The sequence below is a fragment of the Alosa sapidissima genome, chromosome 11, assembly GCF_018492685.1.
Source record: "Alosa sapidissima isolate fAloSap1 chromosome 11, fAloSap1.pri, whole genome shotgun sequence".
Classification (NCBI taxonomy): domain Eukaryota; kingdom Metazoa; phylum Chordata; class Actinopteri; order Clupeiformes; family Clupeidae; genus Alosa; species Alosa sapidissima.
Genome location: NC_055967.1, coordinates 33,799,014 through 33,817,583, shown reverse-complemented (window position 1 = coordinate 33,817,583; position 18,570 = coordinate 33,799,014). Strand labels below are relative to the sequence as shown.

The following is an 18,570-nucleotide window of genomic DNA, read 5'->3' as shown; positions in this document are numbered from 1 at the left end:
TGACTTGACTTGACTTAAAAGATATTTAGATCTCCTTTTAGGGGAATGGTTTTATGTTTTCTATGCTTTTCCTTTTCTTTGCAAAAGAACACTCAAACATTTACACAGGTGCTGTGTTGAGCAGTGAACAAGTGTCTTTATTTATAAAACAACTGAGCAACTAAATAAATAAATACTCTTAGGTATCTCCAAACAACATGGTGAAATAGAGTCATGGCAATTTTAGCTTAGCTTTAAAAGTCACCTACATTCCTTGCATATATGCAGCACGTTATGAGGAAGCCAATATGAAAGAGCATTGGAAACATTACACAGCAAACACAAAAGTGGCTTAATCATGCAGCAACAGATTACTTTGCCAAATGAGACACAATAATAATAGTACATAATACATTGATGACGTGGCCCACACACATACTATTAAACAATGGTAGATACACAACAAATGCTCAACACAATCGTTGCATTGGGGTTTTTAAGAAATATTATGTAAGGATTTACTATATGCTTAGCAGTGGTATAGCTTAGAGTCAAAATGTATAATACAATTATGCAGTACTGCTAATGATATGTAAGAGAGCATGTGGGTATACTACAAAGCAGACAGAGCCTGTGGGTATACTACAAAGCAAGGTTAGTGATTTGTAGAGCATGAAGCCAGAAGTGTGTTCACATTTGACAAACAGTGGTGAATCTTCTCAATGGACTTTTTTCTTTGTCCTTTTAAATTTAAATATTTGTATGTAACAATTTTCAGTTGTTTGCTTTAAACTGTAAACAAAATGGCATGCAACAAGGCCACAAACCTTTGCCTCTGCCTCTTTAATATACCACTGTTTTCATAACACATCCCTCCTGAGTTTTGAAACAAAATGCTTATGGGGCTTACTGTACTTAGACTACTGTACAGACTCAATACTGCAGAGGTTTGGAAACGTGCTTTGTTTTGCCAAATGAATGTCAGAGCTTTTCAAAATAGCCTTCATCTGCTACATTGTTCAATAATCTAAAAATGACAATTTTGTAATACTGATTTGATTTACACAAACATAAGGCACTGAATGTGTTGAAGACTGATTACTAGAGCCTTGAAAATATTTAGAACTCCACTGCAAAACACAAAGAGAGCAAACCAATCACACACATTGTTTATTGCTGTGTATCTGCAAGTATGCAGTTGGATATGGCTTACGGATATATAAACATTAACACTTGCTTTCCTTGGTCTTTGGCCTGATTTCATTAAGGACAAGTGCACAAGACAGAGCATTTACACAATCACATTCTTCTGAAAATAAATGAGACAATTTCCTCTAGGAACTGTGTTTTCTGTTCTTTCAACTGCATTATTATTAGTCTGCATTGATTTAGTATCTGAATTCTTCTCTGTAGCTTTGATGATTTGAAATACCTCTCCATGATTCAGTTCTTCCATAGAGTGAAATAGAGTTTTATCTGAGGTATTTCACATATTCCACAGTTCCTCATTTGTAATCCAGGTGAGCCTCTCCATGCTTTCAAGGTCTCAGCAAGTGAGAGGAATGTTTTGGTGAGAAAAACCTTTGCGGTAATGTGAACTATGTGCTTATTACCTCCATCTCAACCCATCACCTGCTGTGGTGATTGTATGTGGTCATATAATGTGCAGATTAAGTGGATAAACAAATGTAAACAATGCAGCAAACAAAAAGAGCACAAGTTAAAGGACGATGAGATGCCCTCATCAACATCTCTCTCAGAACTGGGCGTGTAGCAAACAGAACCCTATACACTACAAAAGGCTGGACTCTGATCACTGTGGCATTCCCATGAACGCCACCACCTCCAAATAATACATGGCCACCGAGAGGACTCAATCGTCTGTGGTGTTGGGGTGTAGGCTGGTGTCTTTTGAGGAGACTGGGAGGGGTGGATGTGTCCTCTAGCCCTCACACATAGATACCCTCTGGGTTTAGCGCTGACCTTAGACCACTCTGCAGGACACGCAAGTGTCCAGGGATGGGGTGGGCTATGCCAGGACGCTTCAGGGAACCAGACAAGGCAGCAAAATCTGAGGGTAGAGGGCAAGACAGACAGGTTTAATAAGGACATTTCAGAGACTCAGACAAATTGGTAGAAATCTACAAGGAGAGATGATCATATAAAAAGAATGGGATATAGGCTAAGAATTTGTCAAACAAAGCAGCAAAGTCAAAAGTGTTAGTCATACATTAAATGAATGAAGGTACCATCATAAGAACTGATACTTTCTGGTACTTTTTGTGATAAAAAAAACAAATACTCCAGTACACAATTGCTCAGGATATGCAATTCCATGTCCAACCACTGGTTGTCAGTCTGGAGCAAAGAGGCAATGCAACTGCCAGTGGGAAGTTGCCTAAACAACAATGACATCATCTGATATAAAACATATTTCCTGCCAGACCATTAGAAGCCAACGATCCAAAACACCAGAACATGCTTCCTTGATGACAATGTTTGGGTTTATACTGGGGACAGTTATGACAACCTTACCTCAGGAAACAGACCATACACTGCATATTTGCACAGTTAAAAGCTTCATCTAGTTTGGGAATGAAGCGTATTGCTGTTCATGGCAGGGGACATGTAGAGGGTCAACAATTCAATATACCAATCAGAAGAGCTAGACCTATTTCTGCTTTCAACAGGACTCTTTTTCCTTCATCTCTCTCTCTCTCTCTCTCTCTCTCTCTCTCTTTCTCTCTCGCTCGAAGCTGTTCTTATCCCTCTTTTATGTCTCCCAAAGTCAATCAAAGTAAGTGCTCCGTGTCTCTGATGAGGACCAGTGAGGTGAGTGACCGTTTCCTGGCAGCCGTTGCCAGAGAGACCAGAAGTCACACAGGAGGAGGCGGGAATACATGTTACGCTTTGGCGGACATGCTAACTCGCGCTCAGCAGTGAGCCGGTGGGAGGGTTGGCAGGGAAGAACGATTCTCTTGATATAAACCGGCGGTGCTGCAAGCACAGATTGAGCAGACTTCCTGTAGGTGTTTGTGTGTGTGTGTGTGTGTGTGTGTATGTGTGTGAGTTAGAGTGAACGTGGGTTGTGCTTAGATTCACCTAACATCACATCTTTTCAGAGTTGCACCAGTCCTTTGTGTTTGTAATATCCCAAATAACAGTGGCAGGAAATTTCAAAAGAAGCTAAGCAAAATCAAAACTTTTTTTTTTCCGATTTTACAGAACCTGATGCATAAAACCTTCATATAATCAGGCAGGTTATATTTGCAAGGTGCAAAAAAATAGTCACAGACACCATCCCACGGGTGTCCTGAGATGACTTCAGGACTGTCCTAGACTCTGACCTTATGTTGCAGTACTGTCCAGCTATAACAACAAATGAGGATACCAATAAAGACACAACAGTGGCATAATGTAGGCTTTTCAACTTTATTTTAAGCTATAATTCTTAACTGATGGTAATGTAGTGTTCATATAACGTGAGTCGCTTTGGACAAGTGTCTGCCAAATGCCATAACCATAAAAATCTACCCCTGCACATACACAAGGCTTGTATGTGTGCATAGTAGGAAGGGAAGTGTGTGAGGTGCTGGGTGTACCCGAGCTCTCCGCAGCATGGCCTCCCTCCTCCTCACCAGGCTCCACAGGCAGCACGGTCACCTTGGTGCCGGTCTGTTGGATGAACTGCTGCAGATTGACCTGCCGGAGCTCCTTGGTGAGCTGCTCCAACTCATGCTGCTTGTCCTGGGCAGATAGAATGAGATGAGAGATGATGTGAGGAGAGTGAGCTCAAACATCTGGGGGAGTGAGGCCTTGGTGGGGGGAGGGGGGGGGGGGGTATTTACTATCTCCTTGTGTATCAGCACTGTCCTTCAGAATTTCAGTGGTGAAGTGTGTATATTTTTGCTGTATGTGTGTGTGTGTGGGTCTTTCTGTTTGTTGGGACATGTTGGGATGTGCACATATTTTGGGGCAGCCGTGGCCTACTGGTTAGCGCTTCGGACTTGTTACTGGAGGGTTGCCGGTTCGAAAACCCCGACCAGTAGGCACGGCTGAAGTGCCCTTGAGCAAGGCACCTAACCCCTCACTGCTCCCCGAGCACCGCTGTGGTTGCAGGCAGCTCACTGCGCTGGGATTAGTGTGTGCTTTACCTCACTGTGTGCTGAGTGTATTTCACTAATTCACGGATTGGGATAAATGCAGAGACCAAATTTCCCTCACGGGATCAAAAGAGTATATATACTTATACTTATACCTGTGTGTATACAGTGCAACCGGAAAGCTTTCAGACCCTTTCAAGTTTTCCACATTGTGTTATGTTTCAGACTCATCTTTAAATGCATTCAGTTCATTTTTTGTCTCATCAATCTACACACAATACTCCAATGAGATCCAGAGTTCCTTTGTGAGAATGAGAGAAACATACAGAAGGACAACCATCAGTGCAGCTCTCCACCAATCAGGCCTTACATCAGTGCAGCTCTCCACCAATCAGGCCTTACATCAGTGCAGCACTCCACCAATCAGGCCTTTACGGCAGAGTGGCCAGACGGAAGCCATCTCTTTACGGCAGAGTGTCCAGACGGAAGCCATCTCTTTACGGCAGAGTGGCCAGACGGAAGCCATCTCTTTACGGCAGAGTGTCCAGACGGAAGCTATCTCTTTACGGCAGAGTGGCCAGACGGAAGCTATCTCTTTACGGCAGAGTGGCCAGACGGAAGCTATCTCTTTACGGCGGAAGCTATCTCTTTACGGCAGAGTGTCCAGACGGAAGCTATCTCTTTACGGCAGAGTGGCCAGACGGAAGCTATCTCTTTACGGCGGAAGCTATCTCTTTACGGCGGAAGCTATCTCTTTACGGTAGTTTGCCAAAAACCACCTGAATGCCTCTCTGACCTTGAGAAGTAAAATCCTCTGATGGTCTGATGAAACGAAGATTGAACTATTTGGCCACAATTCCCAACAGCGTGTGTGGAAGAAACCAGGCAATCAGCTGCTGACCTGGGCGGCCAGATCTAAGAAGACTGTTGGTTGTTCCAAATCTTTTCCATTTGAGAATGATGGAGGCTACCATGCTCTTGGACCATCAACTGTGAGACCTTATAAAGACAGATGTGTGCCTCTCCTAATAATGTCCAATGAATTCATTTAGGCACAGGTGGACTCCAGTCAAGTTGTAGGAGCATCTCAAGGACTATTGACAGAAGTAGGATGCACCAGAGCTCAATTGCAAGAGTCATAACAAAGGGTCCGAATACTTATATAAATGGGATAATTCAGTCTTTTATTTTAAATTTACAAAACACTCCAAACACCTGCTTTTTTCCTGGAGTATTGGACTATTTTGTGTAGATTGATGATGGAAAAAAATAATTAAATCCATTTAATTATTATAATTCCAAGAACATAAGAAAATGTAGAAAACTTGAAAGGGTCTGAAAACGTTCCGGTTGCACTGTATGTGCAAATGTATGTATGTACTGTATGTATACAGCGTGTGTGTGTGTGTGTATTTACATTTCAAAGTGTTCTGTTTGTGAGTATGCACGCATATGTTTTGGTCTGTGTGTGTGTGTGTGTGTGTGTGTGTGTGTGTGTATGTGCGCGCATCCTCCTGACCTGCAGCCTCTTCCCACACTGACCCAGCGAACGTTCCAACGCTCTGCAGCTGCTCTCCAGGTGGACGGCGTGCTGCGTCTGCACCTTCAGCTCCAGGGAGATGCGCTGCAGACGCACACGCAGCTCCTCCTCACTCACCTGCACAGGTAGGACACAAACAAGACAGTTGCTTTCCTTTTTTTCCACATTTAGTGGGTTTTTTTCTCTGTATGAGTGAAATTGAAAAGATCTCAAAGCTTCAAAATATTCATATATTCAAATATTCAACTGTTAAGGGATATCAGGTCCTAATATTGTTTTTTATTACACAGCTCTTCACAAGACAAGTAGAACGCTCCATTGGCTTGAATGGGATTTCCCAAAGTTCAACGGGTTTTGTGCTTCTGATACGTCTTTCATATCACTACGCAAGGACTGGAACTTCATTCAAAAGTGAAAGCAGACGGTTGATCAGCTGTGTTCTAAAGAATGTTTGATTCAAGTTCAGCGTTTGTTGATGCGAACTATTTGTTTCTCAGCAAATGCCATAGTCTAGGCTATGTAGGCTAAAGTCATATTGTGGGGAGTTTAGTATTTCGTTTTGGCAAGTAGCCATGTAATAAGCGCGATAATATATAGAACGCCGGTCATTACTGGGAAAATAAGTCCCTTCAGAAAATAAGTCCCTTGCGCATCGGGGTCCGGTTCGCCCTGTCGGGACTTATTTAAATATAAGTATACTTTTTTGATCCTGTGAGGGAAATTTGGTCTCTGCATTTAACCCAATTGGTGAATTAGTGAAACACAAACAGCACACAGTGAACACACAGTGAGGTGAAGCACACACTAATCCCGGCGCAGTGAGCTGCCTGCTACAACGGTGGTGCTCGGGGAGCAGTGAGGGGTTAGGTGCCTTGCTCAAGGGCACTTCAGCCGCGGCCCACTGGTCAGGGCTCGAACCGGCAACCCTCCGGTTACAAGTCCAGAGTGCTAACCAGTGGGCCACGGCTGCCCACAATTTATTGTGCCTTATTTTCCCAGTAATGACCGGCGTTCTATACATTATCCCTTACATATTTCATAAAACAACTGATTTTGATAGTTTAAAAACAATGATCAAAAATCTGTTGACCACCCTGACCACCTTGTAATAGAAGGTTTACAATTTAGTAAGAATTCCAAAGCTATTATGAAAACGTGGGAGATAAGCTCTCAGGGCTTGGCCTGTGCAACCCCAGAGTTAGGAACTCCCAACAGGTTGACCAAACTCCCACAAGTGTGATACGTCCCAAATGTGCGTTTCCTCCCTATTCGTACTACTTATGTAACCGTATTAGTATGCCACTGACTGAGGCAAACATTCGGATGCACACCCTCAAGTCCTGAGGTAACTCTAAGGGTAACTAGACTAAATATGTAATATGAAGGGTGGTGGTAGCATAGTGGTTAAGGAGCTGGGCTAGCATGCCATGCAGTAGCCAGAAAAGTTGTGTGCTCAATTCGGCTTCCACAGTTGTGCCCTTGAACAAGGCACTTAACCCAGAGTTGTTCTGGGGATAATGGCTCTTGAAATAAGAGTTGACATATACAAGTTATAGAATTGACATATATACGTTATAGAATTGACATATATAAGTTGCTTTGGATAAAAGCATTTGCATTATTTTTAATACTGATACAAACTCTTAAAAAGATACACTGGAAGACAATTAATTAGTAATTAACTGACTGAATAATGCATTCGCTTGGCATTATTAAAAATGGGACACTACGATTCATTTCTCATTTTCAGATATCAAATTCAAATGTTGTAGAAGTGGGAATCAGATCTCCGATGGCTCTGATATCAAAACATCAAAGTGGTATTTTATCATATTATTCCACCTACATTAAGGCTGAAAACACCATATCTCTATTAAGAGTTTTTTTCCTACCTGCTGCAACTCTTTCTGCTCTAGCTGCGTCCTCTCGGCCTCTAGTCCAGCCTCCACACTCTGCAGCCGCGTCAGCCGCTGCCTGAGGTCATCCTCGCAATCCCGCACGCGGCCCCGCATCTCCTGCAGCCTGTCGTCCAGCTGCCGCTCGCTCTCCCGCTCGATCTCCAGCTCGCTCGCCCAGAACTCCTCCTCCTCCATCTCCACCTCGCTCCTGCGTAGACGCTTCTCCAGGCACGCTATCTCCTCCGCCACCTCTGCCGCCGCCATGCCCGCGGCATCGCAGCCCCCACCACCGCTACCACCGCCGCCAACACACTCCCCTCTTTGCCCCCAGGTCCTGAGCTCCACGTCGTAGGCCTCCAGCCTACGCCCGAGGATCCCCAGCTTCTCCCCCTGCAGACGGATCAGCCGGGTCAGGTCCTCTGCACGGCTCCCGGAGAGCTGCAGCATGCCAGACGCAGGCGTGTGTCCGTTACTCAACACGACAGCCTGCCGTTTCAGTTCCACCTCGTGACCGCCGCTGCCGCTGGTGCCAGGCAGCCGCCCCCCACTCAGGATGTCCCGGAGGCTCCGTGGGGCTCCGGCGAAGGTCAGCGACTTGCGTCTGGGCTCCCGGCGCCGCAGCGAGAGGCTGCCCTGCGGTCGGAACTTGGCCATGGGCGGCAGGCTCTGTCTGTGGGGGCCGCGCTCGGGCAGCCTGGAGCCCGGCCCTTCTGACGGGGGCCGCTCGGTCAGCGAGGGCCCCGTGCGGTGCAGGACGAGCTGCACGTCGCCGGCGTACTGGCCCCAGGTGTTCAGCGAGGCCACGGGGCTCTCGTACGGGGCCAGGAAGCGCTCTGCGTCCCGCCATTTCTCAATCAGAGTGTACCTCCCGGTGCGCCCTATGGAGACAAAGATACACAGGTTAAGGTTATGGTCTTTAGAGGGAGCTGAACTGATTTATGTAGTACATCATTCAAAAAAGAAAGGAAATTATCTCAGCAGTCTATATGTGGCTACTAGCCTCTATTTGTGGCCTGGTTTTGTGTTATTATGTATGTGGTTAATATGTAATCTGGCCATAATTAAGATATCAGAAAATCAGGGTATTAAAGGAACAGGAAGCCATTTTGTAGGCCAAGCATACATGTATAATTGAAATACTGCCAACTTTATAGCTTCTGAGGATCTAAAAGACTGAAAGATTGATGTTTTAAAGCCCTAATGTGCTTGATCTTACTTCTTCTCTTCTACATGCTGAAAGATTTGAAAGATAAAATGTTTTCATTTAATTTAATTTCCATAATGGCTGGTGAGTAAGTGCCGACTTTTGGAATAGCAACGGGGTGTCTCAGTATGTGACGGCCTTCCTGAGTTAGAGAATGAGTCAGATTTTCCATCTCAGCTGGAACTCGCAGCTCAACGGCTTCTCTTACTTTGAGCGGGAGGGGGGGCACATAATCGCATTTGGACCAGAACCACTATTTCAGTGGAGCTCCACTTTCCCCCCTGATCTTATAGACGACCGCAGACTCGGTAGATGATGACGGCTTTCCACTGCCATTACAGTCTCATTTGGAATTTGGCTTGACAGAGAACCTTGCTTAACCAAAACACATTGTCTGCAAAGTAATTGAATCAAGTACCCGGAGTTTATATTATTGATGTTTTCGGAAAATTCAACATATTTAAAAGGTCAGAACACCAGAAACAAACCACTTATATTAATGATCAAAGGCATGGTTAACGTTCGGTGGCTTAATATCATTTACAAAAGGCTCAGTGATCTCATAAATAAGGAAACAGTGAGATAATCCAATAACAACAACCAGCACAACTACAACAGCTACCACTGGCAATAGTAATCCTTGTCATCTATACAGTACCTATAGCCTGGGCCAGGGCAATGACCACCTCCTGGCAGGTAGTGGCCTCTGTGACACCACAGACGACACGCTGGATGCCGTCCACCCACACTTTGAGCTCCATCCTGGGTCAGGGCCTTTGGGTCTTCCCCCTCCCCCCTCATTCCCCCATGATTTCAGTCAAGGCCTCAGGCCTGTGCCAGTGGCCCTTCCCCTCTTCTCCTTCCTGACCCCTCCTCTGGCCAGCAGTGAGGTCAGGGATGTGTCGGCAGCAACAGCAACTGGAAGTGCAGAGGAGTCATAGACGTATCATTTACAAACATGTTGTTACTCATAATTCACATCCTGCAGGGATGTCTTTGGTTTGATACTATCTCCAGACACATATTCATATACTCTTAGAAGTTGTCAAAGCACTCTGAGCAATTCACTTTTGACTGTGTATAGAGGCATGTTAAGATTTTATGTATCCTTGAGTTTAACAAATGGATTGGGATTAGTTGACAATAGGTGTGTTATGACTGACTGTGTATTGAAGTTGGCTTCAGTTGCTACAAATGGCTGCTATGGCTTTCATGTTCGATGGAGCTTGTACTTGAGAGAAAAACAACCACAAACAAAAACAATAGTGAAGACCTCATCTGTCCCCGGGTAACAAAAGCCCTTCATTGTGCATCATCCACCTTTCCCATTCAGGAAGTCTCTTTTTTAAAGGAAACTCCTCAGCAGTCTTAACAACAGACCTCTGTATGCTTTCAGCCCAACAGACTTCCTTCCTCACATTTCCTCTAGGATTTAAATCACAACAATGAGGAAACTTTCTTGAAAGAGAGCAAACACCTCCCAGCTGTCATCAGACCATTCTGTTGCGTGGTGAAAGAAAAACAGAATCTATCCTACAGTGGCCTTCAAAACATGCACAGAGCCTCACACTAATCAAACCTGGCTCTATTTATAGGTGAGGCAGAGGGGAGAGAAGAATAGGTGCAAACGGTTGGTTGGGGCGGGCAAGGCCAGGCCAGCCGAGGCCTGCTGGGAGACCTGGGACCAGCTGGACACGGCCATATTGTCCCTCCCATCTTTATGAACAGGAAGGTTTTAGGGGCCTGGGCCTGAGCGCCAGTGGGGGTTCTCTGAGCCAAGTTTCCTCTGGAGCGCTGGGCGTGGGGGAGGAACCCCAGGGGCACTGGGGGAGGAAGCAGTGGGAGGAAGGTGTGCAGGGTAGAGGGACCTGGGATGGAGAGCCCCAGCTCCCAGGGCACTCACTGACAGAGTCCGCTGGTCTCCACAAGTGCACGAGGGAGAGGAGAGGAGGGAGAGGAGAAAAGACACTTGATTTCCTTGGAAAGGGTTTCCCTAAGAGGGTTGATTACAGCAAGTGTGATTACCAATGTGCACATAAACAATGTGCAGCACACTGGAGTTAACCGACTGCCGACTGTCATGTATTCGTCAACACAAAGGCAAGATTGATGGCGTAATATTTGAAAGACATCTGATTCATTTTAACTTTCAATGGACAAGCCAAGAATACATAAAAACTAAATGTTTAATGTATTTATGTATTTCAAAGTACCAGCTGCCTATTTCGTCGTGAGGTTTCTTGGTTGCTGACATTTAATAACATTTCCTCTGCAAAACAGAGCATGCACCATTGAAAGTAGGATACCGCAGAAGCAGGCATATAAACACCCTTCAGGTAACATCTGACCGCAAACAAAATTATTCCACTCAGTATTTTAGTCACAATGAGTGAAAAGAAAAAAAATGTCGGACAACATGGTGTTCTAAAGCCTTCTGACATTCATGGTTTCAAAAGTTGTACCCCTTTCGTTTAGCAGGACTGACGGTTGTAAAGAAAAATCTGGTTTTGGGCCTCCTTCAGAAAGCAGATGGCAGAGTGCGGCACCACCTCCTCCTCACTCTGTTTATGGTTTCCAGCAGATGATATCTCTATTCCTGGGTTTCATGGCGGAGAGAGCCGCTGTCGTCCTGTCCTTCATTCAAACACATGCACACACTGCCCTTAAATGGAACGGGCCACAAGCAGAACGAAACAGAGCGGCTGAGTCACACCAACAGCATTAGGGGAATTTCTTTGCACAGAGCGACCATTGACCATTTGACCTTTTTCCATCCATAGTTAAAACAAAGACCCCAGTGGCCCAATGAATTCTACCATGTATGTACAAAGAGTGTGAAATGAAGTGTGTGTGTGTGTGTGTGTGTGAGAGTGTGTGTGTGTGTGAGAGAGAGAGAGAGACAGAGAGAGACAGAGAGAGACAGAGAGAGACAGAGAGAGAGAGAAAGCATGTGTGTGTTTGTGTGTGCATGTGTGTGTGTGTGTGTGGTAACTGAGCTCCCGTGCATTACTTGTGCTATAAATCACAGTTAGTCACCGTGAGTTTAGGGGCACGCGACTCAATCAAACTAGGCCATGGTCATTCCAGCTCAACTGTTCTCGAACAGAGCTGCGAGCGTAATCCTGAAAACACATACATCTCAATGACACACCATCTCACCTGCTCTTTCTCCCGTCAGTCCATATATCAAAGCATGTAATGATATGACGTGGCATAGGACTGCCTTTTCAGTCAAGCTCCTCTTTTCTGCATATAGAGTTTATATATAGGTATAGGTTATCTAGAGTGTGCAAATATGACCTACCCGACAAGCTTATTCTGTCTGTTTGCACCTGAAAATGAATATCTTATGTGTAATATGATATTTTACACTGTGACAATAACTGAAAATATAATGAAAAGAAATAATACAATTTTAATAATGATGATTAAATACTTTGCAGCAGGAAGTTTGAGAATGAAGTCCAATACGATGTGTAACATGGGATATGAATAAAATTAATCCTGTGCCTTTCCCCATGTTGTTTTTCCATAAGGGGTCTTTTCGACCAGTTTAGCCTATACTTTGTCACAGTCAGACATCATATTATATGTCTAAAGTCAGCTATGGCAGAAACTGGTCAAAAAGTGAGTGGATCAGCACGTCTCATGCTGAGTACCCATTCCAAATCAAGCAGAATACAGGCAGGCAGACAGAGCAGAAGCAGCCTCTGGATTTCATCCATTCCTGCACGTGGGTGGTCTCGTCCCTGAAGGCAGTATGGTCTATGGTAAGACAGGAACAGGAGGGGTAGCCTTTAGAGTTCTTTCACACCTTTGCATCGCACTGACAGGAGGAACAGATGTCACTGACTGCTACCACAAAGTTTACTCTAGTCTAAAGGTCTAGCACCCGTCAAAAAGGGCTGTCTATCCCTGCCCAAACTGGCTCCTGCTTCAGAATTTTTGAGTCCAAGTGTGTAGAGATCAAAGTCGTATTTTCACATATATCACTCTCTGCTCAGAAGAGTAGTGGTGGATTATTTATCCTGAGACATGCATAATTAACCCTCGGGTTCCAGAATACCTTTCAACCTCAGAATAAACAAGGAAATTCCTCTTGAGCAACACACACGGAGATCTAAAAGAGTCCCTCGCTACCTGTCAGAGAAACTTACCCACGGGGTGTGGACAGAGAAATCTGCTCCCACAGCTAACAGCCCCGACGCAGACGGCAGCACCCCTGATCACTGGCAAACACTGCGCAGCCCCTGATCACTGCAGCAAAAACAACTAACCATATGCTCCGGCAGGCTGCTCTGGGCTCCTCACTGTGTTGGCATGCAGTCAGCATTAAGGATATCCCAGCTTCCAGTTTAGCACTCCATACATAGAGATATTTACCTAAATGTATTCAACATCTTTATGGTACAGGAGCATTGAGATGGAGTACCCATATCCATGCATTTTACGCATTACCTGTGGCTGTAATAAACAAAGGCCCAAAAAAAAAACATCAAGGAGGACAATAACACCATTTGGGCTTTGATTTGGAGGAAGCAGTATGGTGGTGTTGTGTCTCAGAGACAAACACTGCATCAACACAGCCCTTTCATTACTTGCTCCATGAATAGCTCCTATTACTTCTTCCTCCTATCAGAATAAACACACCTTTGTTTTTTCTCCAACAGCAGGGCACCATTTAAGGAAGGGGGTGGGGCAGAGGGGTCCGTTAGAAAAACAGCAATCCTGTGGAGGAGAAGGTCAGTGTAAATATCCCCTCCCATACAAACTAATGCTTATCCATCCAAAATGTTTTTTGAAAACTATAATAGCTTTCTGTTTTTGCAATCTCTCCCAATCTATTTTCAGAGATGCATTAATTCCAATTGCCCCTCCTGCTGGGCTACATACAATTACCCGCCTTTTATGCACTGCGCCATAATTGGTTGCAGACGTCTCACAAAATGGATTCATGCACACAAAGAGCCGCCTCTGATTTTAGGGTTGTGGTACCCCCCCACCCCCCAAAGCGGAGCCTCTGTAGTTTCACGAGCCTCCTTACAGTCCAAGTCCCTCCCTCCCTGCGTGGAGGCTCACATTTATTGACTTTGGACACCTGGATTTCTTTAATCGCTCACAGTGCGTTGACTACTCAACTACTCGAATGTGCATTAGGCCTAATTATTGGTGAGACTGTGGCCTACATAGTAAAAGTGTGTTTATAAAAACTGAATGCTCCTAAATAAATCCACAAGCTGAATTCCACTTTTTCCAGAAGTTCATCAATGCCTGCTTGTTTGGTTCTTCATTCTACATCATTAAAAGCATTGCTTGTCTTCACGAAGATATAAACCAAGGCATACATCATAGCAGAGCAGTGAATGAGGTAGACAGTGGCGTGGACAATAAGGTGGGGATCACATTGGCCAGTGGCAAGCAGCAGGTTTCCTATTGTTTTCTATGTGGTTCTGCAGCAGAACCATGGCAGCGCTAGGATTGAACAAGCTGAGCGTTGAACTTGGTTCAACTTTCAAAGCGCAACACGAGCGTATTCAATTGTCAGTTTAGGCAAACCGTTTGTGTTCCTTAGGAACGAGATAGAGCTAGAGATATGGTCTGAGCGTTGCGTTACGCTTGCCGCTGGCCAGTGTGATCCATGCCTAATATGGTCTCTTTGCTTCCGCCGCCAAACCATAGAGAACAATAGAAAACCTGCCGCTCGCCGTTGGTCAGTGTGATCCATGCCCAAGACAAAGAAATGTACCCTACAGCACTTCTCTTTAGCTTCATTATGGACATTTTGTCCACTACAGAGCAGCACAGGTAAGTCCTACCCATTTCGGGAAAGGACAGTTCCTGAGAGATGTAGTATATACGACACCCCTTTCACCCCCTGAGGTGACTGGAAAAGTACACTCGTGAACTAGCCGGGTTGGATGCAGTCATAACTCTGATCCAGCAGTGCTCCATTGGAAAGAGTTTCTATACATGTCATTTTCACAATGGACACTGAACTGTAGGAAATTGAAAGCGACCGAATAAGCCTTTATCTAATCACCGAACTCAAGTGCCACCGTGTTAGTCCCTGAACTTCTAGACTACATCTTTTGGATAGTTTTACTTGCTCAAAGGTGATCAAGAGGTGCTCAAAACTGGTGAACTCCATGCAGTGTTCTTTAGAAACAGTCTTTGATCCATTTCTGGAGAAAACTGAGCAGGAAGCAGTTATCTGTCTGAGTCAGGCTAGTATCCTTGACTCTTCTCCCTGGAATTACATGTTTAAGCCCCACAGGGAATGAGATACAGCAAAGGGTACATCAAATGTGCTGGCCCCTGCAAGGCCCTTGCATATGAAATGATACAAAGTCCTGTTATTATTTATGAAGATGGCATTTCACATACCATATGCTCTACAACATACCGGTACATCAAGTAGGGCTCCATTAATTAATATCAAAATGTAAATGGAAGATTTTCCAAACATGTCAGGTCCTTATCAGCAATACAATACAAATTAAGAGATTTAAGATGTATTTGGACCAAGCAAGGTGGGGCAGTTCCCTTCAATCTGACAAAGTGTGACATCTGACCTTGAGATCTTTGTAAAAGACAACTCTTTTTAATTTAGGACAAGTACTGCCTAACTAAGGACAGTCAGAGTAATGCTAGTTAGCGATATCAGTAACATCTTTCACTACTGCAATAGAAGGTGTGATGGATCCTGGAAGGGTAGATGTGATCCAGGTAACAAAACTACTGGACAGGCTGTTTTCAACATCTTTGCCTATTTATATTCTTGAGCATGATTGAGAGGATGCAAGTTATCGATTGGCTTAAGAGCCAGTATCGCTTTAGGAAAACCTACATCTTCTCACATCAAAGGCAGAGAAAAAAGAACGAGAAGAGAGAGGAACCTACACATGATAGCATAGATAATCTCTCTGGACATAAAAGGTGTGGGTTTCACTGTCAGTCAAGGATGTTAACAAACATGCACAAACTGGTCTATCTATCAGCTTACGCCTTGGTCTTGCACCGTATAAACTGACAACAGTAAAAGAATGCATTCCTGCCCTGTACAAAAGCCGTAAGCCTTGACACAGATAAGAGAATTCAGTCATTGGCCTAATCTTTAGGGTCTGATTTCATGGGAAATATGAACAGAGATGTGAATCATGGCCAGTCTAAAAAGGCCAACATGCAGCAACTACATCAACCAGTAAGACGCTCAAAGGTTTACTATATAGGTTTACAGTGCTTTCAGGAGTAGAGGATTGAGAGGTGAGACTAGTGATTGAAGTGACAGATAATCTCAAAGTAAAGATCATTCAAATGTCAAATATATGTAGATGTGAATGACACATTTTTACTATTGATATGTATTACTGTTTACTATTGATATCAACTCATTGCATTTATTTGAATCCTACAGGCAACTTCACTGTGAATATTTGAAGCAAAACAGACAGCTGAGCTTTAGTACCAGAAAACATGACCCTGGCAGCCAGGTGAGGGTAAACTCACATCTGCTTCATGTTTCAATATGGCACAGGCAGTAGTCTACAGCCCAATGCAAAACAAAACCTCCCTCATACAGCTAACTCCCTGGATGCTGTACTGAAGGGGGAGGGATAGGTGCTCTGAATATCCAAAGCTCTTCAGTGAATCCTCATCCTTTATCTTCATGATCATCCCTCTATTCATGTTAAGGTGCTAAACATATGTGTCCAACACCCAGGGATCAAGATTGTTTCTCTTTCATGAAGTTCACACTGTAGGGCAGGCCTACCATTTACTCACTTGTGTGTGTGTTTAATATGAAGTTAAGGCTTTGATGGATGGGGATACTTTTCTCAGGGAGCTCACAGTAATCTAGGAGAGACATGCAATTGTGCACAGCATAGTGTATCTCAATATCACAAAGTTGACCATCCAAAGCGGTTCTTTTGGTTTATCTGTTCACATGGGAGATTGGAGTCAACAGAGGTGCCTAGCTCATGATGATCTATCCGGTCCTGTTATGGATCCCCTTATTGGCAGAAATGTTTTAATAAACTATCCCTTCCCAGATTCGGGAGGTCAGTAATGGCAAAATGGCTAACATCTGGACAGCATGTTTAGCAAAGGCATAATGCCGCCTTTGTTCTCTTGCCATGGCTGGGAGATGCAGACTGACTTTGAAGTGCCAGCCTCAAGAGTGGTATCATACAAACACATCATCATGCCGAAGTGACATTGGAATCCACCAAAAAACATTGAACATGAGTTTAGTGTGCATTAACTGCTGAACTTATCAAAACCATCCATCCAAACATTTAGCTGGTGGCTGGGTCCAATGGGGGCTTCAGATCATTTCTTTTCTAGACTGTTGGGATTTTCTGGAGACATTGAACTATGAAAATAAATGATGTACGCTACTATTTTCATGAATACAGTCAATGGCTGTAATAATGCAATGATCTTTAAAACCACAATCAGTTCATAACTAGTTGCAATATTCGAAAATTCTCTAATCCTTCTGTACAAATAGTTACATGAAATTGACAAAACAGAAATTTACTGTTTAGGAATCTTATTTCAAACACCAAGCATAACACTATTCTTTGATAATATGAAGTAGCCTACGCTATGTTTTCATAATACCTTAGTGCACAGGATTTCCATCAATGAAAAAAAAAACTTTTTTTCTAAGATGGCAAAGTTTTCAGCGAAAATGTCTTTTCTCTAGTATCCTACCTAGCTGGCCCTGAAGTTGTTTTTCAAACACATCTCACTAATGGGCATAACATATGCTGTACTGTGTGATATATAGGTTCAACCATTATAATAAGACACGAGATATAATCTTACCTTCGTTTCTCCAAAGACGAGGAAAACAACCAGCCCCGTTTAACGTCGCTCTCGATTTAGTCACTATACTGATTTAACGTGAACACAAATTCTGATCTTGGTATCGACTTTTTTAGCCTAAGTTGTTTGTTGATTCCATCACGAGAACTAGTACAATTGCCGAGGGGATGTTTCAGCGTCTGACCACCGCATATGACAGACGACTTTCACGCGAGCGAAGTTTCTGCCCATCGCAGATGAAAAGGATGCAGTTCCACAATCTGCCAAGCAGCGGAAAAAACTGTCCTCTCATTTCGCTTGTCTTTACAGAGACACCGCAAGGCATTATGGACTATTTTAAAGTTGTAGGCTAATGTGCCGTTCTAAGCACATTCTCCCAGATTGATTTTTAGTAGCCTATACATTGGAGACATCAATCAAAGCCTGAGGGTCTGTGTCCCAGTATGCTAATTATGTGAATTCATATTCTTTACTTAAGCTCTGAATTTAGTGAGCCAACCCCATAACACATTTCGTTTAGCCTAATGGCTTTATTCTCGATTTCTCTGTAGCTTAAAAAACATAATAGAGCGGAAATATGAAAACCTTTCATCCTGAATTGACTAAATCGTGTCAGTGAGTGGTTTCTCCTTGCTGTAATAGGCCTATAGCCTACTAGTTCCTCAAGCATTAGTGGTGTAAATGTGATTTTGTGAGAGATTACTTTTGAGGGATTCATTTTCCCCGTTCTTTGACCTTCAAAGATAGACTCACCGTTAGCATTTAAAATAGGGATACTACTGCCTTATGTCTAATAGGCCTGTCAAACTCGATTCCTTTTAAGGATCCGGGTTATTCTGAGTCACTCACTAAACTGATCCGGGTTGAACGAGTCACTTGAGTCACTTGAGTCAGTATTGCTAAATCGCAAAGAAATTCAGTCCTACGTTCAAGCAGTGCCGTGGGGTGCTTTATTTCGTTAAGTGTCTTCTCATGTTGGATGTGGATCCTCCATGATTTGAAACCAGGTTTTTG

At 43.9% G+C, this 18,570-nt stretch overlaps 1 protein-coding gene across 4 annotated transcripts; it reads right to left on the bottom strand.

Moving 5' to 3' along the window:
- Nucleotides 1-116: 116 nt before the first annotated feature.
- Nucleotides 117-17,830, bottom strand: LOC121723466 (ras association domain-containing protein 8). 4 transcript variants are annotated; one of them, XM_042109164.1, is made up of 7 exons: nucleotides 17,557-17,830; nucleotides 13,375-13,452; nucleotides 9,383-9,642; nucleotides 7,515-8,398; nucleotides 5,602-5,739; nucleotides 3,582-3,726; nucleotides 117-2,050 (listed from the first exon to the last, which is right to left on the bottom strand). In XM_042109164.1, the coding sequence occupies exons 3-7, from the start codon at nucleotides 9,483-9,485 to the stop codon at nucleotides 1,929-1,931; spliced, it is 1,392 nt and encodes a 463-aa protein (XP_041965098.1). In that variant the 5' UTR covers nucleotides 9,486-9,642; nucleotides 13,375-13,452; nucleotides 17,557-17,830; the 3' UTR covers nucleotides 117-1,928. The 4 variants fall into 4 exon arrangements, with proteins under 4 accessions (XP_041965098.1, XP_041965099.1, XP_041965100.1 ...); XM_042109165.1 differs by lacking the exon at nucleotides 13,375-13,452; XM_042109166.1 differs by lacking the exons at nucleotides 13,375-13,452; nucleotides 17,557-17,830 and adding an exon at nucleotides 12,882-13,082.
- Nucleotides 17,831-18,570: the final 740 nt, after the last annotated feature.